This window comes from Schistosoma haematobium, chromosome 3 (genome assembly GCF_000699445.3).
Source record: "Schistosoma haematobium chromosome 3, whole genome shotgun sequence".
NCBI lineage: Eukaryota > Metazoa > Platyhelminthes > Trematoda > Strigeidida > Schistosomatidae > Schistosoma > Schistosoma haematobium.
In genome coordinates this window covers 25,471,945-25,499,885 of record NC_067198.1, presented here as the reverse complement: position 1 = coordinate 25,499,885, position 27,941 = coordinate 25,471,945, and the positions used below count along the sequence as shown (strand labels likewise).

General features: G+C 37.7%; 1 protein-coding gene across 3 annotated transcripts; it reads left to right on the top strand.

Moving 5' to 3' along the window:
- The first annotated feature begins 470 nt into the window (after window positions 1-470).
- On the top strand, window positions 471-27,427 carry MS3_00005347 (uncharacterized protein). Of its 3 annotated transcripts, XM_051213400.1 has the most exons (12): window positions 471-553; window positions 1,767-1,853; window positions 1,893-1,928; window positions 1,974-2,163; window positions 2,201-2,289; window positions 10,000-10,125; window positions 10,195-10,329; window positions 10,384-10,445; window positions 15,071-15,166; window positions 16,060-16,133; window positions 18,883-19,127; window positions 26,587-27,427. In XM_051213400.1, exons 2-12 carry the CDS (start codon window positions 1,782-1,784, stop codon window positions 26,704-26,706), a joined length of 1,245 nt encoding a protein of 414 aa, XP_051069378.1. In that variant the 5' UTR covers window positions 471-553; window positions 1,767-1,781; the 3' UTR covers window positions 26,707-27,427. The 3 variants fall into 3 exon arrangements, with proteins under 3 accessions (XP_051069378.1, XP_051069380.1, XP_051069379.1); XM_051213402.1 differs by having other exon boundaries at window positions 10,195-10,445; window positions 26,587-27,109; XM_051213401.1 differs by having other exon boundaries at window positions 1,974-2,289; window positions 10,000-10,329; window positions 26,587-27,109.
- The last annotated feature ends 514 nt before the right edge of the window (window positions 27,428-27,941 follow it).

The following is a 27,941-nucleotide window of genomic DNA, read 5'->3' as shown; positions in this document are numbered from 1 at the left end:
CTCAGCCTCAGCTTTCTGGAGCGATATACTCTGTAATGCATACATAGTTTCACACTGATTATTTTGTAGTTGCGACACATAGGAGTGCTAACGGATATGAGTGAGCAGTTCTACTTACTAAACTGATATGCTTCACTATATGTTCAAGCACTATACTTCCGTATAATTAGATCGATCTAAGTTAATTATACGTGAACCAAGAATATTAAATTAAACAGGCGCCATAATTATCATTTCATTTGCACAGAAATGTTACTCAAAGTAGTTAAATGTAGACAGTTAAGCCTATAGACCCAAAACACGAACTATAGGTTAAAAACTGATAATTTGAAAGAACCTCTGAGACACGCAAAGGCACAGTTAAATAGATTGGAGCAAGGCGTTTCGTTTCTTTTTACGAAGCGAAAATTCTTGATGTCAAATCCGAATATTTGTTTGGCTTCACTAACTAATTTCATTACTTGCCTTGAGGCAAGCAACTTAATATGACTTGAAGGCCATCGACCAAAGGGGAAGCTGAGCTGGTCCTTTATTTTTAAAGTATATTCCTAGAGTAAGTGCAAAAACCTCTTTTAGGGTAATATGAGGGCAACTTAAATTGAATTTCGCTAATCTGTTATTATATACCACCAAAATCATATCCCGCTACTAAACAATGTTTCTGTTCTCAGTCATAATTCCAGACATAAGTTCACTTAAACTTTCTGGAGAATAAGTTCTATGTATCCCATCTTTTCTGCGGAAAATACAGTTCATTTTGTGTTATAGGGTTCAATATGTTGACCAGTTCCTTAAGGAAGTCCCAATTGGGACTGGTCATGCTAGGTTATACTGACCAAACTATGAGTTTTAAAATGACCATGCATTTTATGCTTTTTATACACAACAGACAGCGCACTTCGGATAAACTAACAGTTTCGTTGGGTAAAAATCGTTATTTATCATGTAATTAAACTGTCGTCTACAATGGGTGTCCAAATGTCTTCAAGATGTGTTTTGCGCCAGCAAAGTAGTTACAAACCAGTGGTTTACTATGTAGATTCGAATATTAAAATCCGGTTGATAGGGCTTAGTTTCTAATACGTGTGTAACGTTGTGTGCTGTGTGAAGCATCCGAAACAGCCTTAGATTTGTATCATGTACCCTTGTGATTTAACTTGATATAAATAATAGATATTCATATGATTTGAATATGATTTAGTTCTGTACTTACGAAGTGTTAACAAACGTTTGTTGGCCGCGGTGATGTACTCTGTTCTAAAATAAATTCTCTCCAAGAATAAATGATTTTTGGAAGAGTAGACCTTTGAGGGAAATCATGTTAATTCATCAGGGTGGATTTTATGAAAATGTAGGTTTGCCCTCGAACTAGGGAAGAGTGTGGCTTAAAGTCCGGTTTTACCCGAATTTACACCACAAGTTTCCTACAGTATTGGCTGTTTCCGGTATATCTATTGTTAGGATGATTATCATCAAAAATCCATGTCACTCAAAAGCTTAGATATCAAAAGTACATAATTTTTTCTTTGCCCTAACCATTTCTCCATACTAATTACCTGTGTAATAATAAGGCTAGTAAATTCTATCACTCTCGGTAGCCATACCAAATCTTGCATCAGTAGACTGGTAATTACAGTTCTAGTTTATTATCACCCTAATGTATCATTCCTATACTCTGTTTACCTGAAAGCGTTAATTATTGTAATATTTTAATCGTTCTGTCAATTACCACCATAATCTTACATCTCTTTTAACTTATTTCCTAGCTGTCGCTTTCAATCATGGGTAGTACAAATAGTCGTATTGAAACAAATCTAAATCCAATAAAAACGTATACAGGATTTGAAAACCATGTAAATAATCTGTTTTCTCGTTATCTAACTTCCGTATAGGATAATGAACTAGTTATTTCTAAGGAATCATTTCGAGTTCGTCCATCGTTTTCTTTATTTGAATTTTGTACTTGTGTGTAGAATAAGTTTGACCTCTGTTTCTATGATTTGGCCGATCTTTTATGGGATAATTTCAAAGGTGATCGTAATTCCAATGATGAATTCCTGGTTCTCAGAAAATATCAAAGCATAATTGAATACTTGTCTTCTGCTCAGGATAAACTGGAGATATTTCTAGGTTTGTTTAAGCTACGTGCACTAAGTGAATCAGGTAATTAGCAAATTACTTATTTTCACAAAATTTCAAGATGTTAAAGCATTATTTAAGTGGTTCTTGCTGGGAAGAGATTTGAAACCAGACACGTGGCAATTAATAATTACTTCTATCTTGTCCTCAGTAAGTCCTTTTAATTATACGAATTCTGTATTGTTGTACTTTATTAGTTATTGGTCTAATCCCTTTCCTTTTGATGTGATAAGATGTTTCTCAGGTGAAACTAGATATGTGCGCACCATTGAAGGCATCCAAGGCTTGTATAAAGCGTTCTAAATTACTCGGGTAGGAAATGGCTTGTTAACATGCAATTACAGTCTTTTTATACTAATCTTATCAGATATGATCTTTCAGATTCACTAGTGATATTGCCTCAAAACACTGCGTAATTTTTCTGACTGCATGCTATTACAATAATTAGAGTTGACGAAACCTAATTATTATCGGAAGGGGTTTTTGTGGAGATTGTAGTAATTTAATAGTTGAGTTCATGAGTTACTTAAAGCTAGACCACCATGGAAAACCTGGAAGTACTGGACGGCCGTTTCATCCTATCATGTGACTCCTCAGCAGTGCGCATCCACGATCCCGTGACCAGTGGAGTTAAACCGGGTTTGTAGTAAGATAGCAACTCACTGAAGACAATGGTGGACGGCGGCGCAATATCGTGGATTGGTTGAACTTAAACATTAACACCGTTCGATGTCGGCTCAGTGGTCTAGATGTTAAGCGCTCGCGCGCGAGACTGAAGGTCTTGGGTTCGAATTCTGCGAGCGGGATCGTGGATGCGCACTTGTGGGAAGCAATTTCTTACAGGTTTAATTCTGAGTTATTCCCTAGACCGTCGAATACAGAGTCTTGGTTTGGCCAAAGTCAGAACAAGCAAGCTATTTGGCTAGATAAACTTTATCTGTTTCTAAAACACAAAATAACATCGTTAGTGTTCAAACAAGCAGTACGGTCTATTAATACAGGGAAAAACGGAGACAAATAACATACCGAACAGTAGCCAGAGAACAGGAAAAATGAGTCAACAAAGCAAATATTGTTTTACAATGAACATCAAACTGCGATTGGTTAATAAAGAGATACAGTCGTACAAGGTCAAAGGGAGTTAATGTGGTGGTGGGCGTTTCACTTTATTATTGGTGGGTTCGTCTGTCGATCACATTTTACAGCACTGCTGAAGAGTCCCATACTAGGACGAAACGGTCGTCCAGTGCTTCCAGGTTTTCCATGGCCCGACCGAAGCTGCTACCTTGACGCGGTGGTCGGGCTTGCCTATCGTGATGACCCAACTGAGCTATATTGGCTGGAACATATGTTCCTGTAGGTTCTACCATGCCAGGCAGGTCGATTGGTGAACGGTAAGACTAAAAGCAGCAACTCAAGGTCTGAGGGCGAAGTCGTACTGCTAACTGTAGAGAGGTGTGACAGCAGTAAGGTGTTTCCTTCGGACAACCAGCATGACAGCGATGCTGCCTTCCCACAAGGAGGGGTGGGGTTAGAAAAGGTCGACCCTAAAAATGTCACACCTCACCTTACCTCACGGATTTCCGTCTCCTGTGGTAAGGCCCTTTGAAGAACGGAGCTAACACGTCAAAAACCTTCCACAAAAAGCCCGTGCGCGACCGGCCTCAAGCAGTTGTCCCTTGTGCTCTGCGGTCACGCTCCCAGGTCGTTAAGACCAACACTAATCCAATTTCCTTTTCAGGTTCCTCAAGAAATACCCTTCCACGGTGTGGGCAGCCGGGAAGTGACATCAGCCCTCATACCCGTAACAGCACACGAGACCAAGTTGGTCACATTCAAATCCTTCCTACACCTCCTAATACCTCTCTTATCTCCATGACTGACCCTCCTCACGTCTCTTTATCACCTCGCACCGCTAGGGCAAACGATTCGAGTACGCGGAACGCTATCCCTGGTCTACTGAAACCACGCTCTAAACTACACGTAGGAGCTTTTAACATCCGAACACTGTGCCAAATAGGACAGCAGGCTTCCTTAGCTAGGACTTTAGAATCTTGCGCCATCGATGTGTGCTGCGTCTCCGAAACGCGCATACAGGATCCAAGTAGCGTCATTCATTTGACCTCACCATGCCAAAATAAAGAACCGACTCGATTTACGCTTCGTGTATCTGGAAGCCCTGATTCTGCTTTCCGTGGCCTCGCCGGCGTAGGTATAGCATTGAGTCCTAGGGCAGGACTAGCTCTCTTAGAGTGGGTCCCAGTAGACAGTCGTTTGTGCGCTGTCCGACTGAACGGAACAGTAAGGACTCGGGAAGATAGGGACACTCGTCGTTGCCTCTTCGTCGTCTCTGCCTATTCTCCCACTGACTGCAGCTCAGATGATGTAAAAGATGAGTTTTACAGAAAGCTTTCGGACCTTCTCCGAAAAGCTAAGCGCTCGGATGTAGTAATAGTGGCCGGTGACTTTAATGCTCAAGTAGGTAAACTAAGCGATAGGGAAAGACACCTAGGTGGATCTTATGGTGTCGTGGCTCAAAGAACAGATAATGGCGACCGTCTGTTGCAGCTATGCTCAGATAACCGCCTGTTCCTTGCAAATACTAACTTTAAGCATAAGGAAAAACATCTTTTAACATGGAGACCCCTAATTCGTCCCAACGTTGGACCCAAATAGATCACATCGCTATCAGCCACCGATGGAGGGGCTCGATAGAAGACTGTCGCTCACTCTGGAGCACATGCTAGATTCAGATCATGCTCTAGTGCGAGCGCGTATTTGCTTGCGTCTTACTGGACGTAGGAAAGACGCTGCAAGGAAACCTCTTAGGGGCCTACTTAATGATAGTCAAGCTAAGAGTATATTTCAGGAACAACTAGGAAAACAGTTAGGCAGCCATGTATGTGATGCCCACCACGAGGCAGCATGGAACGATATCCGAAAAGCTGTGGAAACAGCAGTGATATCTGCTAGTAAGATAAACCAGAAGGTTATGGAGCAACACTGGATCCCAGCAGCATCTATCGCACTGATAGATGCTCGGAAACTCATTCCACCTGGCTCTGAACATAATGAAGAGCGGAGTCAGCTTAAGCGCAAGCTGACAAGAAGTCTACGCAATGATCGCGAACAGTGGTGGGTAGCGAAAGCAAGAGAGATGGAAAAGGCAGCGGCAATAGGTAATAGCAGACAATTGTTCAGACTCGTTAAGGAAACCAGAATTAGGAACCCGACCGTTAGCGAAACAATCTCAGAGAAAGATGGACATATTATTCATTCTGAATCCAGGAGATTGGATCGATGGGCAGAACACTTTAGGGATCAGTTCAACTGGCCTTCAGCCACACTTCGGTTTCCCACGATCTCTAGTCACCTGAATGGCAAGTTAATGTAGGTCCTCCGTCCCTTTACGAAGTTGAAAAAGCCATAGGAAATCTGAAACGAGGGAGAGCAGCAGGCCCTGACAGGTTTACTCCTGAGATTTTTAAGGATGGTGGTCCAGTATTAGCAGTGAGATTAACTGAGGTCTTAGGTAGAATTTGGGAACTGGACGTAATCCCATCTGACTGGTCTCAATCACTGATTGTGCCAGTCTATAAGAAAGGACAAAAGTCCTCTTGTGACAATCACAGAGGAATCAGTTTGACTAATATAGTGTCTAAAATGTTAGCTTCAATAATACTTCGACGCCTAATCAAAGCTCGTGAAGAGCAGATTAGAGAAAACCAGGCCGGTTTTCGACCTGGACGTGGTTGTATAGATCAGATATTCACACTATGTCAGGTTCTAGAACACAGACACTCGTTCAGACGCCCTACAATGGTAGTATTTCTCGACCTTAAGGCGGCATTCGACTCTGTAGATCGTGAGGTTCTATGGCAGTGTTTGTCACTGAAAGGAGTACCAAAGAAGTACATTAACCTTATAAAGGCTCTCTACTCGAACACAACTGGTAGAGTGAGAGCTTATGGCGAACTGTCATCAGAATTGATTACCTCAAGTGGTGTTCGTCAGGGCTGTCCACTTTCCCCATTCTTGTTCAACTTTGTCATTGACGTACTTTTAGAGATAACACTCTCCTCATCTAAATTTACAGGGGTCGAACTTCTGCCGGGAGGTTCACTTGTTGACTTAGAATATGCAGATGACATAGTTTTATTTGGTGAAGACGCTGACAAAATGCAGTCTTCTGACCACTCTAAGCAACAATGCTAGCATGTTCGGGATGCGATTCTCTCCCTCGAAATGCAAAATGTTGCTTCAGGATTGGGTTACATCGACACCCGAACTAGTGATAGGGAGTGAAGTAGTTGAGTGTGTCGACCGCTTCACTTATCTTGGAAGTCTCATCAGCCCTTGTGGTCTGGTGTGTGACGAAATCTCAGCACGGATACAGAAGGCTCGACTAGCTTTCGCCAACTTGCCTCATTTATGGCGTAGGCGAGATATCTGTCTATCAACCAAAGGACGCGTTTACTGCGCAGCAGTTCGTTCCGTCCTACTTTATGGCAGTGAAACATGGCCGGTAAGAGTAGAGGATATTCGTAGGTTACTAGTATTCGATCATAGGTGTCTTCGAAACATTGCTCGTATATCATGGGACCATCGAGTAAGTAACACAGTTGTTAGGAAACGAGTACTAGGTAAGGATGGCAAATCAATTGATGAAGTAGTGAAACTTCACCAGTTGAGATGGCTGGGACGTGTTACGTATGCCCAACCACCGACTACCTCGACGTGCTATTGTCAGTGGTATAGGAGTAGATTGGAAGAAAGCTAGGGGCGGCCAGACGAAAACATGGCACAAGTCCATGAAGTCACTGACAAGTGGACTGAGTCATGTAGGTAGGTGTAGACTACCTGGTTGGGGACCGCGAGATGATAGCAACCGATGTTTAGAGACCCTGAATGACATGGCTCAAAATCGTTTGCAATGGCGCAGGTGCATCCACTCTCTGTGTTCTCCCAAATTCTAATCTTCTGAATTCTTCATGTCCCTTTTTTCCTCTTTCCAAATTTATTTCACTGGATCATACTCTTTAAATAACATCTCCAAACCCTAATCTTCCCGATTACTGCTTATACTCTTATTACCTCTACCACTACGGGATTTGAATCGACAACTGAATCTCTGTGCTAATGTGGTGTGGCAACTCGAACTGATGTACGTACGTACGAAGTTCTACGTTGTTACTGACTGACTGACTGACTGAGGTTTTCTATGATGGTCTAGCTTTAACTGGCTCATGAAACTTATTTAGTTTGTTGTTAGTGCTATTTCACATACTTTTCTTACTGCATACGACACTGTAGTAAACTAAGTGGGTTACATGTACAAAACTAAGTTGCAGATTACTATAAGTTGTAAACCACGTTTCATGGGAAGATACAATATTTTCATCGTTAGGATAATGTTTTAAAGTCCGCTTGGTTAACAAGTGGATGAACTGTAAAGTTTGTGCGACAAATATTTCAAAGGTTGTTTATTAGATTATTTTTCGAAATAAATAACATGCTATTTTTCAGCATAAAATTGAAGTGATAGTTAATAAACTAAACATTGCTAGCGTGCTGCTTGTTTTTTAAATTTTATTTTCTCGATAGTTTGAATTCTTGACAAATTGTACTCTTTACAGCATCTTTCATCTATGAGTTAGTTTTGTCACAAGCTGGGATCACTATCGTATCACTAAATATTGGTGATATATTTGAAATTCCCTTGGCAACGTGTAAGTAATTTTTCCTCTAAGCAAATCAGTCATTTAAGGCTTCTCGGATATTCAGTATATTAAGAATTTCACCACCGATCAATGCTAGAAGTTCCCAGTTGTTTCTGTTATTTTGTATAGATATATCAATTATCTTTTTCATGTCATTACTTTATAGTATAAACGGTGAAACTATAATTTATGGGTTAACTTTGAGTGACACTAAGGTGACCTTGAAAATATCCATCTACTAATTAAGGTTAAATGAGGATTATAAATCAGTGTGGGGAATCAGATTTATAATTTACTGTTGGTGGTTAGCGTTAGGAGTTAGACTTAGGGTTTTTATCACAAACTGACATTAGCTAAAATGCCAAAGAGCTATTTAATCAAATAGATAAATAAGTTCCACGTCAAAATCCAAGACCTTGTGTCCTAAATCTGATTGGTTCGTCCATAAATTATAGTCTCGCCTCATAAACGATGTCTAGTGAATCGTATTCTGTGATCCATATATTATTAGTCTAGAACGTCGCACCTTAAAAATCTTCAGTTTGAATTCCTTTTGGTCGCCTTATTCTTATTTCATAAAATTAGGTTTTCAAATCCTAGTCTAGATTAAACGTATATTTATTTATAAGCATTATTTATCTCAACAGTAACTCTAATTTTGATATTTCGTTAGTTGACGAGATTTTACAATTCTTTTCATATTGAAAGCTTTTGTGTATTTCGAAAATGTCGAGTTGTTTTCAGAAACATTTACATCTTTTTAGCACATAGATATACTTAAAATGTATTTCAACACTTTAAGTTAAAGTTAAATATTTGTTTCATATGCTTGTACTCATGGAGAAAAAGATCTGTTCTAGTATAGTAAATGAGAACACCAATGGGGACAATTAAATGTATGCAAATAAAAAATTGCAGAATCTCGTATTAAAATCTAGGGACCGAACAGTAAATACTTCATTTGCAAAATGTCCATCAACTGTCTCAGACTTTGCCGTTCTTTCGTTTCCATATTAATCGCTTTCTGTTCTCGTTCTCTTCTCTTCGGTTTTCTTAAATTTCTGCCGCCAGGCATTCCACTTTCGATTGGTGATACATACTACTTATATCTGTTGACATCAGTAACACACGCCACTCTAGTAATCGGACTGTATTTAAGCAACCATTAGTTTGTTTAGTCGTACAGGCAATCAAAACATTCAATCATATGTACGCAAAAATATGCACGTTTATGAGTTCGGAAACTATATATTATAATGGATACAAAGATAATCAATAGAACTCAGGTTGACTCATTCAACTGCCAACTAACTATCCAGTATTTCATAAAATGTACTGGTTTGTTTCACAAATTTATCGAAAATCCGTTTTTAAAGTTTTTAGTTTTATATTATTCATCTTTTATCCTAAGTTATTCTACTTGTTAGTTTATCTGATTTCCTACAACATAATTTACTTACAATTGGGAAGTGACTTTTGTTTGGCCGTCATCATCTGAGTATTCCTAGCACCCTTGTATAATACACCTAAATCATAAACGTTGAAGGATTCACTTTCCCAATTAACATTCATAATTTCAGTTTGTTACTATCTAGATACCCTAGAGTCAAAATTAATGTAGTTTCACAGGGGCATTGATTCGAATTTTATGTTACATTTCATATGTTTTTAGGGTCTATCACCGCTTCGAATCTGGCGATTTGTGAAAATTCGTCCAATTTAGAGATATTTTTCATCATGGACCAGTATTAAGTGGAAAAACGTCATAGAAACCTGAAGTATACTAACAACTGACTGGATAATTTTATACAGAAAAGGAAGTAGTCATGTGATGTAAATCACTGGATTTAAATAATTTAATTAGAAGGTGATGTAGTCACTGTGAACAGTATAGGTTTTCACTTTACTGCTATATAAAATTCAAGGCGTAGAGTGATCATACGTTTCAAATTTTGACATGTCCTGTTGATGAAAGCTACCGTAGAGTTTATCAATTTAACGCATAGTATTTTGCAGTAAATTACTTACTCCGTATTATACGATAATCATTTATCATACTAGTTTATGTACTTTAAACAAGTCATTTTCCTTGGTTAAATCGTTAATCTTTTTGATTTTCTTTTTAATCCTGTTTTCTCAGGATGAAAATGGTACATACAAGCATCACACAATTGTCAGCTGTTTGAATCGCTTATGTCCAGATATTTGTAATGACTTAGTCAATATACTTTTACAACTCTTAAAGGATAATCATTCATTTAATTTGGTAAGGTGCAGAAACAAATATATATGTATATATATTTACCTGTTCATTTAAACCATTATTATTTCCTAGACAGATTTCAACCCTTATTCACTTTCCGGAACAATATTAACGTCGGATCTCCAGTGGTTGTTCTCTACTTTTCTCACTTATCCATACAAACGTGCACCGAAAACGTGTCTACTTCAAACAACACCATTAGAATGTGTATGTATATTATTCTGACCGACTAGTGCATATACATAATAATGCATATTTCAGGAGCAGTTGTCACATTTACATTGTTTGTATGACAGTACGAATCATGGGATGAGTTTGACCAGGTAATTACTTCGGTATTGTGTTGTGGATTCTTAAATATTATGCTGGATTTTTTATCGATCTCATCAACAAAGGTCTTGTTAATTCACAGTTACTAACAATAACATTATGTATTTATGCGTTTTTAACTACTCTATATCCATTTTCTCAGCTGTTTTAAGATACTAGCTTATGTTATTATCATATACTTAACCAAAAACTGGAGTATTCGGTCTTCTGGTCAAAACCAAACAATCGATATGGTGTAAAATGATGTTAAGCTACCCGAAAACCATGGTCAAGGAATGCCATCCATGATCACTTATCTTCAAGTATGAACTTGGTATCTAGGATGTTGTGCACCATAATTTGTGATTTGCTTTTTGTATAGAGCAAAGATGGTATTTTTCAAACAACTATCTGGTTGTGCCAGTATTTTTGATCATATTCGGGTGGATCATGTAACTTGTCTGGCTAAAACTGATGGCGATGAAGAATAGTTACTTTTGTCTGGTGACGGATTTAGTATGAGATGAAAGGAATAAATTCAACTGCCGTCTTTTAGTTTTCTCATTCACAATTTTTCTTCTAGATATTTGTGTTCATGTCAATCATCTGGTTTTAACAACTACTTATCTATTTAGCCTAACTTCGTTATTTCAAGTTTGTACCCTTTTGTGGACCTATAAATAATGTCTCTGTTATTCTTACTCACAGTTTTTTTTCAGTCTGAGGAAAAGATACATTACTGAGTTTTGTTTCTTACAATAAAATGGCTTGGACATAAACAAATATTAACAAACGAGGTTGATTACTGTTTATTTCTAGTGAATTAACATGCATAAGGTATATTTTCATTTGATATCCAGCTCAAATTTAGCTAGGAAAAAGAGGTAAAATGAACTAGAGGTATATGCGTTAATCAGAGAAATCAGTTTTATGAAGCTAATATTCAGTGATTTGGCCTTATTTTCGACTTATCCTTGCTAAGTATTAGATATACCATTTAGCCTAAATCTTTCAGTGTTGAATGACATTAAAATTCACTTGTTTTTTGAGAATGTCTGGACTGTGAGAGCTCTATTTGCGAAAGGTTTTTTAAATGTGAATCGTTCCACGATCCTTCTTATTGTCGTAAAACAATAAAATAACACTCACAAGTGCTAATTCATTCAAAGTTTTTAACTACTGCCATAAGGGTATGACTAAATGGAAGGACAATAATGTTTCCAGTATATTCGTATTCGTGATATCATCCCGTGTAATTTCTTAAGGTTGCTACTATCATTGTACATGATCAAAACTCCTGCCGTAACCATTTATGTGTAGATGAGATTTCTAAATTTGCTGAAATCACGTTTAAAAAGCGAACATAATACAGCTATCATATTCAGTTAACCGATTTATATAATTACTGAATACAAGTATAATCGATATACACTCACTACTGGAATTTCATTTCTCAATGTAAAATTATGAATTTGCTTATTTTCTGCTATTAAATGCCATTTCAGAAACAGTAGCTATCATTAATATATAATTAAATAGTATAGTTTCGCTAATCTAGTACCATGAAAGTCCAATCACTTGTGCTTGCTCTGTTTGGCTTTTATTATGTTATACTTACTTGATATGATAAATTACTTACTTACTCCTGTTACTCCTCGTGAAGGAGCATAGGCCACTCACCAGCATTCTCCATCCAAACCTGTCCTGGGCAATCCTTTCCAGCTCCTTCCAGTTGTTATTCATCTTTTTCATATCTGCTTATATTTCCCGACGTAATGTGTTCTTTGGCCTTCCTCTTTTCCGCTTCCCTTCAGGATTCCAAGTTAGGGCTTGTCTCGTGATGCAGTTTGACGATTTGCGTAATGTATGTCCTATCAATTTCCATCGTCTTTTCCTAATTTTTTCTTCAGCTGGATGTTGGTTTGTTCTCTCCCAGAGAAGGCTGTTGTTGATGGTATCCGGCCAATGGATGTTGAGTATCTTGCGTAGACAACTATTTATAAATACTTGTACATGTTTGATGATGGTTGTAGTAGTTCTCCAAGTTTCAGCTCCATACAGTAGAACTGACTGCCTTGAAGTTCTTATTGAAGATTCTGTCTTTGATATTAGTCGAAAGTTGTTTTGAGTTCCATATGTTCTTCCATTGTAGGAATGCGGCCCTTGATTTGCCAATCCTCGCCTTTACGTCTGCATCTGATCCTCCTTGTTCATCGATGATGCTTCCCAGGTATGTGAAGGATTCTACATCTTCCATAGTTTCGCCATTAAGAGTGGATTGCTGTTCCTGTAAGGCTTGGAACCTGTTGTTGAGAGCTATCTTGAATTCATTGTTTGTCAGTATCTCGAAGGAAGGCTGTATTGAACATTTGTAGTGTTGTTTGTTCAGTCCTTCTTTAGCTTCAGTTTCAAATTGGCCACAACTAGGTGGTGATCTGAAGCTATGTCAGCTCCTCTCTTGGTTCTCACATCTTCCATTGTCCTTCGGAACTTCTTATTGATGCAAATGTGATCTATCTGGTTCTCTGTGGTGTGGTCCGGTGAGATCTATGTAGCTTTGTGTATACGTTTGTGTGTGAATATTGTGCCGCCTACGACCGATTTGTTGATTGCACACAGATTTACAAATCTTTCTCCATTTTCGTTTCTCTGTCCCAGTCCATGTCGTCCCATGATATCTTCATATCCGGCGTTGTCTATTCCGATTTTGGCATTTAGATCTCCCATCAGAATGGTGAGGTCGTTTCTTGGGCACTTCTCTATGACTGACTGCAGCCGCTCGTAGAATTGATCTTTAATGTCGTCGTTGCTATCATTGGTGGGTGCATAACATTAAATAATGTTCATTGTGATCCCCTCCTTTGTTTTGAATGATGCTTTGCTGATTCTGAATCCGTGAGATTCCCATCCTAAAAGTGCATTTCGTGCTACTTTGGACAGCATTAGAGCAACTCCCTGAGTGTGTGGAGCATTTTCATCTTCTTGACCGGAGTTTAGCAGCATCTCTCCCGTATTTAGCCTTTGATGTCCAGCTTGGGTCCGATGGGTTTCGCTGATTCCCAGTACTGCCAATTTGTATCTCCTCATTTCCGTTGCTATTTGACTGGTCTTCCAGGTCTCCTACATTGTCCGTACGTTCCATGTACCTATAAAAATTGTTGCTCTGGTTGTTAGGAGGGGCATCGGCCTCGTGGCTTCCGAAGGAGCTCGGCTTTCACCACGAAGCGTCATAATTCTTTTGAATGAAGATGGTTCAAATCGGAGGGCCGAGTTTAAATGGTTTGAATTATTTTATCTGGTTAGCGCTTTTTTTAGCGAGTTAGTTTTCTACGGGATGGGGTCGCTAACCCTATCCCAAACCTTCCTCCTTTACCCGGGCTTGGGACCGGCAGTAACTCTAGAAGAGCTACATGCGGAGTTGATATGATAAATTAAGTATCCATGATTTTAGATTTAGAAAGTGTACTAAATATTGCGCTTCTTTCATTCTATGTAATGAAAGTTTCGATAATTTTTATTATTTATGTTCAAGACGTGTCTAATATATATATGTATATTTCATAGACACATGTTCTTACTGTTATAACTTACTCTTCTATTAAGTCATTTTTTATTGTATCATGTTTCTCTCACTTTCAAATTGTAAGAAACCTAAAGTGAATTATAAAATTTATTCCAGCCCTATTTGAAGTAATTCATACTATAAATACTAGCGTTACCTTATTCCATTTATGATGAAATTTAGTGTACACTAAGTTAGATAATAAAACGTAAAAAAGCTGTGGTTAAAAAAAAACTTTCTCATCCTACTTTATCGGTAGCTTCCCGATGTTTGATCCCAAAGTTTTAACTCTTGTTTGTCTACGGTTCAATTAAAGCCATCAACTTCACTTAACATTCCTTAGAAAAATGCAAAAACATCGAGTATTTAAATATATTTCACTGACATGATCCAAATCATGAAAACACCAATTTTTTAAACCGGTATTTTTAAGAAGTATACATCCTGCGTGTAGGACCATAAACTAAAAAAGAACAATCTTATAATTGATTAATCATTGAGCAGTGACTAATGTCATGTTTGTCTATTCTGTTGTCTCTGATCGGATTCTATCTATCTAGTTGCCATGTCAAAATGACTTAACATTGCATCCCTTATTATGAGATGTCAGGTGGTCGGAGGTAGTCAGTAGGATTATTTGGATCTACTTTCTGTACTATCTGGGACCTGTCGCTAAGTCATACCTGCAATCTTAAGGCAAGTGATACTGTCTGGTGGATTCGAACCCATGTCATCCAACTTTACAACCTGAGACGTTAACATTGAGCTATGCTGACCTCAACTGATTTCCTACGGAACTGAGGTATTTAAAATTGTTCGATGATTGAGCAGTGACTATTCTCATGTTTGCTTAGTGGTTTATTGTTGATCGAATTTTATTGATCAATTCCCCTGCTCTTTAACGATCCATCAACCTATATCAATAACCGAAACTCTCCAATTTAAACAACTTTATGGAATTTTTTTCATGTACTAGTCAGTGTTTTGCTTCAATCTAATTTATTCGATTCTTATAGCTATCGATCAGTGTAACAGTTTATCATCATATACTTTTCCCAATTTTATTTCATTATTTAGACTGTTAGAACTGGTATTTGATTACAATGGACCAACGATTGTCTTTCTCAAAGCTAAAGAATTTTTATTCTGTTTATTGTCTGACCAAGGTTTAAAGTAAGATATTCATAAGTGTAATTTACTTTAAATTTCTCTGAACATTACTTGAATTTCTTTGTAAATATTTGTTACGTAATATACTAACTGGTTTCAGTGTTAGTTATTTTTATTTATGGCGTTAAATGCTGAGCAGTGTGAATATACCGCCATTTTTATACGTATACTTGTTCTTTGTAAATATTAACATTGGCAAACTATTTATATATCTTCCTAAATGTTTATCTGTTTCAACTCTAGCACAAGGCCTTTACTTCTCTTTGTGCTTTTCAAGAGAATAACCTCTTATATTATCTTATCGAGTAGTTCAGTCAATTCTCGTTATTAATTCAGAATTTTTTAATAGAGAAAGTGGTTTCAAGTTTAGACTATAATTTGAGTGAGTAGACTGTGTGTATATATATGTGTTAACTATACTACTCTCAATGAAGTTAGCAATACCCATTCATTCTTATTAAGTTTGGTTTAAACACATTTTCCCAAAATAAAAACATATCTTTTCGAAACATCCCAGGAACACAAATTCTAAAGTAAGATTTTAAATAATACAGTCATTATTATTTCTCATACATTTCTTTGTTTTTACACTTCCAAAAGAAACTGATGAAGATTATTTATGCAAACACATGTTATTCAGTCAAAATTGTTTAATCGACATCCATTGTTTTCCATCGAAAACAATTTTTAAGACAATAACACTCTGAAGTAACTATTTCCGAGGTTATTTTAGATTGTTATTTAAATATATGACAAAAAAATTCCCGTCTAATTAATTACATCGAATGCTGATTGTAAATCTGCAACAAATAATGAATGTAGCTAATGGTTTCTATGCAGTTTAATAAACTTAGATAAATTACAAAGTGGTTTAATTTTTCTTTTCTGTTATATAGAGAATCATTAAAAACGTTTGGCAAAGAGTATTCATTTCTCTATCAGATTCAACCGAAATTTATTCGACTTGTATGTAAGTGTATGTACATTTTCCAACAAACTTTTTAAACAATTTTTATCTTACTGAAATTCATAATGCTTCGCTAGGTTAATTGATCGGTTTGACGAAATCAAATTGAAGCATACTTGGAATTCTTCAATAGCAAACAGAATATTCAGCAAGCATTCGACTTAATCGTGTTTTCATACACATAGTTCTCTTTGTTCTTGCTCTCTTTAATCGTGTTTATTTACCTGTTACAACCCGAGTAGTTTATTTTGCTAGAACACGTGTATACCGTGAAAACTTGGTAATTTCTAACCGAGTTACCATAGATCGTCATCAACAATTAGTAGTTTTGGATCACTGGACATCTATATCGTTTTAATTTTTAAAACGTGAACTACCAGATTTTCATTCAGTATTATAAAGGTAATACGCTCGCCACTAGTCCTAAATATTCTAGGTTCGATCTCTGGCGAAGATATAGACGCACGTTTACGATCCTCATATAAGGGTGATACATTTGTTCAGCCCCTCGCGTTTTCAGTGGTGGTCCATCAGTTTGTGATGTAAACTATTTCCAATTAAAATGAGTAATTTAATATATTATTATTATTAGAAGCTTTATTCAACATTATATTTTTGGTACAACATAGAATTCTCAGCATAAAGTATTTCAACAAGTTTCCTTTTCTTATACCTTGATCGATTGTGACGATAAATTTTGAATGATGACCAGTTAGATGTTAGGAGTTCGGTTATCCACATTTGATTAATGTTCATTCGTTTCAATGCATATTGCCGGTCACCATGATGTCGCTGATTGTACCTTTTTGTATCCCGTATAGCGAAAGGTTGTAAACTTTTCATAAACGCGCCTGAATAGATTGTGTGCACAATAGACATAATGATGTGCTAAAACAAACAATAAAACAGATAACTTGATGAAATATCTAGATCGGAGGAACACGTAGCCCAGATATTCAAGCAGGCCGCCTTGTATGGATTACAATGAATGGAATGAATAAATATCAACTAATAACAACCATTTCGCTTCATTTTAAGTGCAATTCCCAACTAATTATGTTACTATGCTCAAACCAAAATTCCAGATTTTTTCCATCAAAGACCCTATGATGTCAACAAATAAAAGCAGCTATTTCTCCTGGCCAATTAACTGAAAGTTAATAAAACCTTAGAATCAATGTTACCGCTTATGCAGTTTCGTTATCACAAGACCACCCATTATTACTTAACAAGCAACTTTTCAGAATATGATTATTTTCACTTCAATACATTCCAAAGAGGATTACTTCAGTGCAGGTGGATTGTCCAAAATTTATAAGTTATTTGACATCAACTAACATACATTTACTAGGTTATCGTCTTATCAAACACTCACACAGACTAGCTTCGTGAGGGAATTCTCAGAGTTCTAGTGAGAAGCCGTGACCAGTGGAGCTAATCTGTGTCGAGTAGAGACAGGTATCTACCTCAGTACAATGGAAGATGGTCGCGCAATTTCGTGGATTGGTTGAGATTAGACACTAACACCGTTGGATGCCAACTCAGTAGTCTAGAGGTTAAGTGTTCGCACGCGAGACTGAAGACCCTGAGTCCGAATTCCGCGAGCGGGATCGTGGATGCGCACTGCTGAGGAGTCCCAAAACAGGACGAAACGGCCGTTCAGTGCTTCCAGGTTTTCAATGGTGGTCTAACATCAATCAGTTCATGATCTAACTTCACTATTTCTCCATTTCCTTAAATTCATTATCCATCCATTCTTTACGATGCAACAAGACTTACATGATCTAATTGTCATGACTTGTTACCCCATTAATTTATCACGTGATAAGATCGCTAATAGACACCGACTTATACGACCAGACCAACAACGCATAAACGTGTACGAGCAACCTACGGTTCCTGTTGGTCCTCTGAGATAGTAGCTTCTCCCTTAACCCATCATGTTCGGTCCAGAACGCCAAAATCAGCCTCCACTATACGAATCATAAATTTCGGACATACTTGGTTTATATACGTACAAACTAGATAGCATCATACCATAAAATAGAAAATAACAATTACACAAGACCAAGTCAAAGTGGCTGTGGTTGTGAGAGGCTGTGATTAATAGATTGAGAATAGTAAATCATATAACAGTAACCAATAGGTCGAATGAAAGATAATAATAAAAGGACTATAAATATACAAATAATATAGTTACTTAATAGTTATGCCTTGTGGATCAGACCTTCAGGTCGAAGGCTCGGGGAGTGGCCCCCTAGGAAAACCACCTGCTTCGGTTTGGGCACCCGGGCAGTATTACAGCCCTCACACATATCGAATGAGATTTGTGTGGTGCATATGTATTTGGTGCCTATTTGTACCAATATCTATGTGTTGAAATAATAAGAATATACGTAATAATTCTTAACAGTTACCATTCGCTTGTTCTTCGTTAGGACATAACACGAATAAATTATTTTATATAAGTAATATCTACTAAAACAAAGCTTTTAACTTGTTTAATTGATTTTTAGTGACAGGTATGTGTTCTGATGTATTTTCATTAAAATCGAGTATTATTTAAAAATAGCTGAGATACAGTTTATTAGGAATCCAAGCTGATGATCACGTAAGCATTACTGACTGTAAAAATGGTAGATTGTTTTTATCTTCATTTGATGTTCCGTATAAATATTCCCGTCTTTTATTTATCTTCTGCTTTTTTCCTCTCTGTATCAACCGTTACTTTTTCTTTCTTATATTTTAAAAGCTGGTAAATTAGGCACAGATTCGGGGATATTTTATGCAAATTTTACTTCGAAAACATCAAAACGTGGTCTTTTTGTGGGGCACCAACCACTGATATCGCCTGTAATTGAAATAAATGAAGATTTTACTGAGTTGAAATATAATTCTGGTCTACCAATACGTTTAAATGCAATCGAAGTTTGGGCAGCTGGTTCCAGTGATCACATGTCTAAATTAGAAGATCAAAAGAAATGGGAATCTGATCAGGTATCCTATTTTAACCGAGCGTGTTAGCTATATGAACCATTTAGATACATAATATAACACTTTAGATAACAGGACAGACACCGTTAAGCTACCTTGTTAAATAGTAATGATAAAGGAATAGCACTGACCACGATTGTCATGGCTTAATATTTTGAGTTTGCTATGAACATAACCACCTGCTTCGGTCTGGGCACCCGGGCAGTATCACAGCCCACACAAATGGTGAACTGTCTATATTTATGGAAACAACTTTTCTTGCTTCGACTAACAATCAAGTGGTTCAAATTATTATCATTATTATTATTATTATTATTATTATTATTATTATTATTATTATTATTATTATTATTATTTACTATGTCACTATTCATCCTCTTCCATTCCTACTCTGTCTTTACTTATTTTTTCGACTTATACAGCAGCTCGCCTATGGTGGAAACTTGGTTCTATCTAAACGTTCTCGAGTCACTGCCTGGTTGAAAATTGTGTGCTACCACCAAATACGAATACTGAAGCAGTTTTTCTGAAACTACGTGCACCATTCAAACTGGCTGCCTTCAACGTTCGCACACTTATGCAGGTCGGACAACAGATGGGGTTGGTTATGTCTTTGGAAAGTCTTAATATCGATGTTTGTTGTCTATCCGAGACTGGTGAGGTACTACAAATTCGCTCTCCATCTGTCGCTTCAAAAGGCTTGTCTTACGTGCGTTTATCCGGGGACCCTGTGTCATCTTCGTCTGGTCTTGCTGGTGTTGGTATCTCACTAAGTGCTAGAGCTAAGGCAGCACTAATCGATTGGATCCCCATTAGCAGTCAGTTATGTGATGTTAGATTAGAAAGTTCCATCAAAGTGAGAAGAAATCGGCGTGAGAAACGATGTCTTTTCGTCATCTCCGCCTATGCCCCGACAGATTGCAGTCCGGATGCAATCAAGGATGAGTTTTACCACCAGTTATCTGTTCTTCTCCAGAAAGTGCGTTCGACAGATATTGTAGTACTAGCCGAAGACTTGAATGCTCAGGTCGGACGTCTAGGCACAGAAGAGAGTCGTTCAGGTGGCCGATGGGGACTTGTTGATCGCAGGTCAGATAACGGGGACCGTCTACTGCAACTATGCACAGGCCACAACCTGTTTCTGGCTAGCACTAACTTTCGGCACAGTCATCGCCGATGTGCCACCTGGCGTCCTCCCTCTACATCTCAAGCCTGGACTCAGATTGACCACATCGCGATCAGCTACCGCTGGCGTGGTTGTGTACAAGACTGTCGCTCCTTTTGGAGTACCTATCTGGACTCTGACCATGCTTTGGTCTGCGCCAATCTTACCCTACTTTTCAGTGGCCAACGAAGTGACCGCCATCAACGGATTGATATTAGCAAGCTGGTTGCAACTTCTGTTGCAAGTAAGTATCGAATCAAGCTAGCTTCTAGGCTAGCTACCATTCCACCGAAAAGTACAGATGAGCATTGGTTGCAATTGCATGACGCCATGGAAATGGCGGGTGCAGTCAGTTGTGGGTTCGCGAAACGTCCCGCTTATAAGCACTGAGTTTCTTCAGGTTCCTTACAACTCATTGAAGCCCGTCGGTCTACTCCGGGTGACCGTGAGTTTGACCACAAACGAAGGATGTTACGTAATGAAATTGGGCAAAGCTTGCGTAAGGACCGAGAAGCCTGGTGGTCGAAGCGTGCTAATGAGCTGGAAGCAGCAGCTGCATCTGGTAATTACCGGAAGCTCTTCCAACTCATCCGAGCCACTGGCAGCAAGAAGTCTGGTGTGAGCGAAACAATCTGCGAGGATGATGGGATGCCAATCACTAACATCCATCGACGTCTTGGACGGTGGGCAGAATTCTTCGAAGGGCAGTTCAACCGACCTGATGCCCCAGGAACATTGGTCAGACTGTCCTGCCCTCCATGGCTTGTGACGACTGATCCACCAAATGAGGCGGAAGTCCGCAAGGAACTCCAACTCTTCAAGCACTATAACTCACCTGGCCCAGATGACTTACCTCCGGTTCTTTTTAAAGATGGTGGTGACCTTCTGACTAAGGAACTGACGACGTTGTTTACAAAGGTTTGGGAGCTAGAGAGTGTACCAACGTCATGGAATGAGTCGATAGTTTTCCCTATCTTTAAAAAGGGTTCACGTCGTTTCTGTGACAACTATCGGGGGATAAGTCTACTTCCGATTGCCTCCAAGCTATTGACTTCCGTCATACTTCGCAGGTTGTTCAAAAGATTGACTGGTGAGGAGCAGGCTGGTTTTCATTCTGGTCGAGAATGTATTGATCATATCTTCACACAGAGTGGGGGCTAGAGAGGCTGATAACAAACTGGACCATCTTTGGCGCCTTCGTAATGTTAGTCTGGCTGTAAAAGGTCCGATCTACAAGGCCTCGTTGAGAGCAGTTTTGCTCTATGCTTATGAAACCTGGCCTCTCCGAGTTGAGGACGTTAGACGACTCTCTGTGTTCGATCGTCGTTGTCTCCGAAGGATTGCTGACATCCAGTGGCCACACCATGTTAGTAATGCAGAGGTTCGGCATCGTGTGTTCGGGCACAGAGACGATAATTCAATTGGTGTCACCATCTTGAAACACCGACTTCGATGGCTTGGACATGCTCTACGAATGTCGTCCCAGAGAATTCCACGTCATGCATTATTTACCGACGCTGGGGTTGGTTGGAAAAAGCGGAGAGATGGTCAGTGTATGACATGGTGTCGTGGCATGAAAGAAAGCTGCAAAGGACTGGCTTGTGTTGGTTCTTCACGACTCCCTGGTTGGGGTCCGAGAGATGGTGCTACACAGTGGCTAGAGACGTTATCAGATATAGATTAGAATAGAAGCCAGTGGTGATCCTGCTGTAACCTTTCTTTACTTTCTTCGTAAAAAGTGGTTGTGTCTCCCTTAACTGACAGATTTCTTCTGATTGTACCTTTCCGTTCCCTCATTATTACTATTATTATTATTACACTACCTTACACCAACCTCTTCGTTATTGTTCTCTTTTTTTTCACGCTCCTTACCTTTTTTTCTTTCTCTTCGAATTCTCATTGTTTTGTGTGGCGCATATATATTTGGCGCACTCTTGTACCAATATTTATGAGTTCAAATAAATAAATGAACATGTTCAAGTTCTTTAATAGTTAAATTAAGTGCTAATTGATGCGGTGTGGTCAGTGGATAATTGGCCACAAATACCTACTATTAACCCAAGCTTTCAAATGAACTGATATTAGATGACAACACAATTGACCAATAGACAAGTTTTTCAACGAAACGACACTTAAAGGGAAGACATTAACACAAACATAAATTAAATTTGATTCGAAACATTGTAAAATATGGGCTATATCGATACTTGAGCTAATCTAACTTGTGAGTGATTATACAATTATAGTGTAGACAGTAATTTCCTACAGATGTAATTCTAAACTATTCCCTAGACTGTCGAGCACAGAGTCTTAGCTTAGCCAAAGTCAAAACAAGTAAGCTATTTGGTTAGATAAACTTTATTTGTTTCTTAAACGTAAATTAACACTATTGGTATACAAAATAAACAATTAATACAGTCTACTAAAAAGGGAATCGAGAGACAAATAACACTCGGAACAGTAACTAGAGCATAGGAAAAATGAGTCAACGAACCTAATATCGTTCATAATAAATATAAATTTATGATTGGTGAATAAGCAAAACATAGTCATACAAGGTCAAAATAAGTTAACGTGGTGGTGGGTGTATCGTGTTATCATTGGTGGGTTCATCTATCCATCACACGTTACGTATATAGGTGATTTTACGATACTTAATTTGATAGATTAAAATAAAAGTGGTCGTAACTGATTATTCAGTTGGCTAAGTGTGTAGACAGTTCAACCAGATCTCTGTAGAATCTAAACTGTACATGTATATAACTAACGTCATGTGTAAGGAGTTAGTTATCCATTCATATATTGGCATCTTTTATTTAAGTCATTTGTGTCTCAAAGAGATACAGTACTATCTACATCATTACAAAAATCTCAGTGAATAAGAGGAACCTTCATTAATGCTCACTAACTACTATGTAAATGAATTCATTGAAATGCAAATTAGTCAATTAAGAGTAGAGTATACAAGCTATCAAATTACTTGTTGCTTTTTTTCTTACACTGCTTGTATAGTTTTACTTGAAGTTTTTTGTACGTTTACTGTTTGTGGTAACATTTAAACTAAGTTTGCACAAATCAAAATCTCAACGTTATTGTTTCACCAAAGTTCACATAATTAAGTCACGTCATAAAACTAAGTAAACAAAGCAACGATTCTAATTAAACATTGGAATAATTTCATTTCAACTAAATATCATCAAAGCTCCTCACTACAGTTTATGGTGGTAACTTATAATAGAGTGCAAATGCAATGGTAATTATTTAGTTAACATCCCGGACTGACCTTAGTTAAATAACCATTAAAATCCAAGAAGCATTGAATAGCTGTTTCTTCCCAGTATTAGACTTTTCAACTGTGTAGATCAAAACCCCGCACCTTCAGATCTCACAGCAAGCGCTTAACATTTTAGGTCACTTAGCCTATGTTCAGTAATTTACATGTTTAACTTTAACTCGTGTCGCTCAACCACCTTACATTAATGGTGGTAAGGAAAACGAGTAATTGAATTGCTAGGTTTGAAGCGATTACGAGTTCACTTAGTCTGCGAACGGAAAAAAGACTTGTGACCAAAAGACCAATGAACTAGCTATTCTGTTGCGTCCCGGCTCCGCTAACTAGAGAGAGAAGTCAAAGTCCGAACGTGGAAGTATATTCCGCAAAAGATAATATTCCGCGTGATCTTCCGCTGACAGAGATGCAATTACCATGTTTTCCTCAGTCGCCAATCGATCATTACCGAGTCGTGAGAAAGCATTTGCCTGACCGAATTGTTAAGTGCGTCGGTATTGGATCTCGAAATCAGACCTCAAGAGTACCAAGGGTCATCGCTGAAGACGATTCGCAGAATGGGCTCCGGTTACACCCAGAGAAATGCTAGTTTTTATTGCAGTCAGTAAAGTATTTGGCGTTCATTTTTGACGCTGAAGGCCGCAGACCGGATTCTGAGAACATTCGAGCTATCAAACTGATTCCCACCCCCACTAATGTCTCGGCACTACGTTCCTTCATGGGACTTGTTACCCATTATGCAGCGTTCGTTCCTTCAATGCATGATATTCGCGCTTCACTGAATCGTCTGCTGGAGAAGAACAACACTTGGAGATGGACTAAAGAGTGCGGCGTTTTATAAACTCAAGTCCGTAATTAACTCGGGATTGTTGTTAACGCACTACGGTCCATCCATGCCGATTATCGTAGCTACAGACTCTTCAGCGTATGACCTAGGTGTTGTTATTTCACATCAGTTTCCAGACGCGTCAGAAAAGGCTGTTATGCATGCATCCCGTACACTAACCCCGGCAGAAAAGAAATACAGTCAGATAGAAAAAGAGGCTCTCGCACTTGTGTTTGCCGTCCGACGTTTCCACAAGTTTCTGTACAGTAGGAGATTTACGCTTCTCACGGATCACAATCCTCTGCTCGCAATATTCGGGTCCAGATCTGGCATTCCAGCCCATTCTGCAAATCGTCTTCAGCGATGACCCTTGGTACTCTTGAGGTCTGATTTCGAGATCCAATACCGACGCACTTGGCAATTCGGTCAGGCAGATGCTTCCTCACGACTCGGTAACGATCAATTGGCGGCTGAGGAAAACATGGTAATTGCATCTCTGTCAGCGGGAGACCATGTGGAATGTTATCTGACAATCTCAATACGGGCATTGCCGGTGTCTGCAACAGACATCCGAAACGCTTCCAGGAACGACCCCATCATCAAGATAGCGATGAACTATGTCACCAACGGTTGGTCGTCTAAGAAGTTTGATGGGGACATGAAACAGTTGTATCAGCGGCGGGACTCACTATGCATTGTAAACGACTGTTTGGTGTTTGGAGAAAGAATGGTTGTGCCGGAGCCCCTTCGCTCAAAAGTGCCGAAATAAAATTACAAAATTAGGACCTTTTTCAAGTGAGTTCTGGGGATCTAACGTCCCCAACATGAATGAAGTGGAGAGTGATGTAATAATTTAAAAGGAGAAATGAAATTACTAAGTAAACAATGGGAGTTTTTATATTTTCAAAAAAAAAACAAACAACGGCTTTTGTTCATTGAATATTATTCAGAGTAAGTTATCATACAATTTCGGTCTTTTTTGTAGTAAAAATGACTTTCGAATATACTATTTCTGTTCGAAAAGTTGCATTTCGATGGAATTACTATGTTGAAAGTTGAACTCTACAACCTGATGATAGGTTAAATATGTAACTCAATAACTAACATGCATTGCCTTATTTAAGTTGACTCAATATCTGATATCATTTGTTTGATTGCGAAAAATAGTGTTCCTAATTATCTCGGTACAGTTGTCTTAAACATATATTTGATGTACAAAAGTACTTGAACTGTCGAATACTTACAGCGAATCCAACTAGTCTTTGTTGTCAGGAGAATAATTAATATGTTTGCTGTAGTAAATGTCATCCTCACTAGCATGTTATGAAATATTACTAAACTCCAGTTTCAAGAATATAAATGTCTTAGAAACTGTTATCAATTTAGTATTTATATATTTCACAGTTAAATGCTTTGTCATAAATTTCGTCCGTTATCAAAGCTTTTATAATTTTGGAAGATTACAAATTAAATTTTCTTGTTGATATCTGTATAAAAGATTGGTAATTATTATCCTGTAATGAATATGCATTGAATATGTCACTCTTTATTAAGTTGGATTAACCACTCTGTACAAATTATTTCCTAACTTTACATAACATTCTTCTCTAAACTACAGCTCACTGAACCAGTGATATTTAACATAAACGGAGATAAATAAAACAGAAAATCTGCGATTTATTTCATTTAAAGACTCTAATAATGTACTGCTTTTTGAGTTGATCGCATTATTAACAATTAAATCTGCTTTTTCTTGTATTGTGAACTGGGGATATTTTTACAAAATCTAGCATCAATGTAATCAACTTCATTCTGTGTATATAAATAGCAGATGATAATTGCGCTATAAAAAGAATCTGAGTCACTGTTTGATTTCCAAATTACCAATCAAATATTTTACTGGACGACTGAGACGAAATAAAAATATTTATTGAAGGAGATATAAATTAGAAGCTATCAAGTTTTCACCCCAATCCTCAGAATATATTTACGTTTTAATATTGTTAAAGTATATAGTATAAAAGTTCATACGTCACATACTATCATTGAAATCCTAGACAATGTGATATGTCGTAGAGTTACTGGCTATATAGTTCATCATTTCTGTTTATGACATATTTTAGTTGTTAACATTAAATCTTCAGTAATTAAGGCATTATTTATAACTTTTGTTTTCCGTTAGGTTGCTAAAGCGAAAGAACGGAAGTTGAAAAATGAAACATGGCAAGATTCTGCTGATCGTTTCCTACTAGAATTAGATGGGAAGCGAGTATGTCATTCTGATGGGATTGAACCACCATGAATACTATTTGAATTCACTCTAATTTCCGAGTATACTTCCCACCGAAATGCATAATAATAATAATGATAATATAGCTGAAACTAATTCGCCGACTTTTCAAAAGACCAATTCTTTTGATGTAAGTACTTTTTAAACTTCCATTCTCGCACCAAGAATCTCTTTTTTGCCATGGATTTTAAATATCATTTTTCATCATTTGCTTTCGGGAATATTTTCTATTATGTCGTAAAATCACTGCACATTTTAACTATTCTTATCTTATCTATTTAAGTTTACAAAATTCTTCAGTCACCATCGTTTTTTCTTGTAAACATTAGATCAGTGGCAACAGTGATTATTGTTAATATTCTTCGTTCATATATTTCTATGTTAATGTACAGAATGAGTAGACCATCCATGATAACTTTCTCGTTTTACTGAATTTGCTTATTCTGGCTGAGTACAATGAAATAGAGGAAGTCTCATTATTTATAGATTTTAAGTGGTTAAGAGGATATTCTCACAAAACCCTAAACCTAGATTTACCACTAGATTGCAGTTATCAGCAAAGCAAATATACAATCTTGGGGGTAACAGGCACCAACTAGTGTCAGTTAGAGGTGGTAATTAGTCTTTGGAACCGAGAACTTTATAGTGATTGGTAACTTAGTGGTAAGCACATTGATTACTGCTCAGTGTTGTCTTTATCTGACTATGCTTGTGTATCATAAGGAAATGTTTAGGTCAATATTTTAGTTCATCATACAGTTTATTACTATAATATTTAGTTATTACAGTGAATAACTGATCTATTCTAGTTTATATCCATCGTCTCTAAGTTACTTAGTAACATGTTATCGAACTATATCTAGTGAAAATAACATTTTACAAACTTAATGGAAGTGTCACTGGAAAATCTATCAAACAAAATTCTCATACCACTAAAGCTAATATTAAGTCATATTCTGCAAAGAGAACTAGAGTATATATTCCGAATGTTACAAAGTCTGATTGGTTATACATTTGTCTCGAAAATTTGCATATTGTTCTATCCGAGTATCCCACTTTAAGTAATCAGCCCCCTCATAATACCAAAGTGGGTTTATTCTGCCACCAATCACGATTCAGTTAATGTCATTTTTAGCGAACTTGTGTAACTCTGTACATCACTTACGGGATGAACAGTCCCCAAATTCGACAAGTCAATTTCTAGCTGTTGTGACTTTATGAGCCGCTTGTGTATCACGTAGTCTATC

Excerpts from the sequence above, each read along its gene's own strand:
- MS3_00005347 (XM_051213400.1), top strand. The coding sequence starts at position 1,782 with ATGGGTAGTACAAATAGTCGTATTGAAACAAATCTAAATCCAATAAAA. Across the intron at positions 1,854-1,892 it reads ATACAGGATTTGAAAACCAT|GATAATGAACTAGTTATTTC; the intron begins GTAAATAATCTG and ends ACTTCCGTATAG. Across the intron at positions 15,167-16,059 it reads TTGTCTGACCAAGGTTTAAA|AGAATCATTAAAAACGTTTG; the intron begins GTAAGATATTCA and ends TCTGTTATATAG.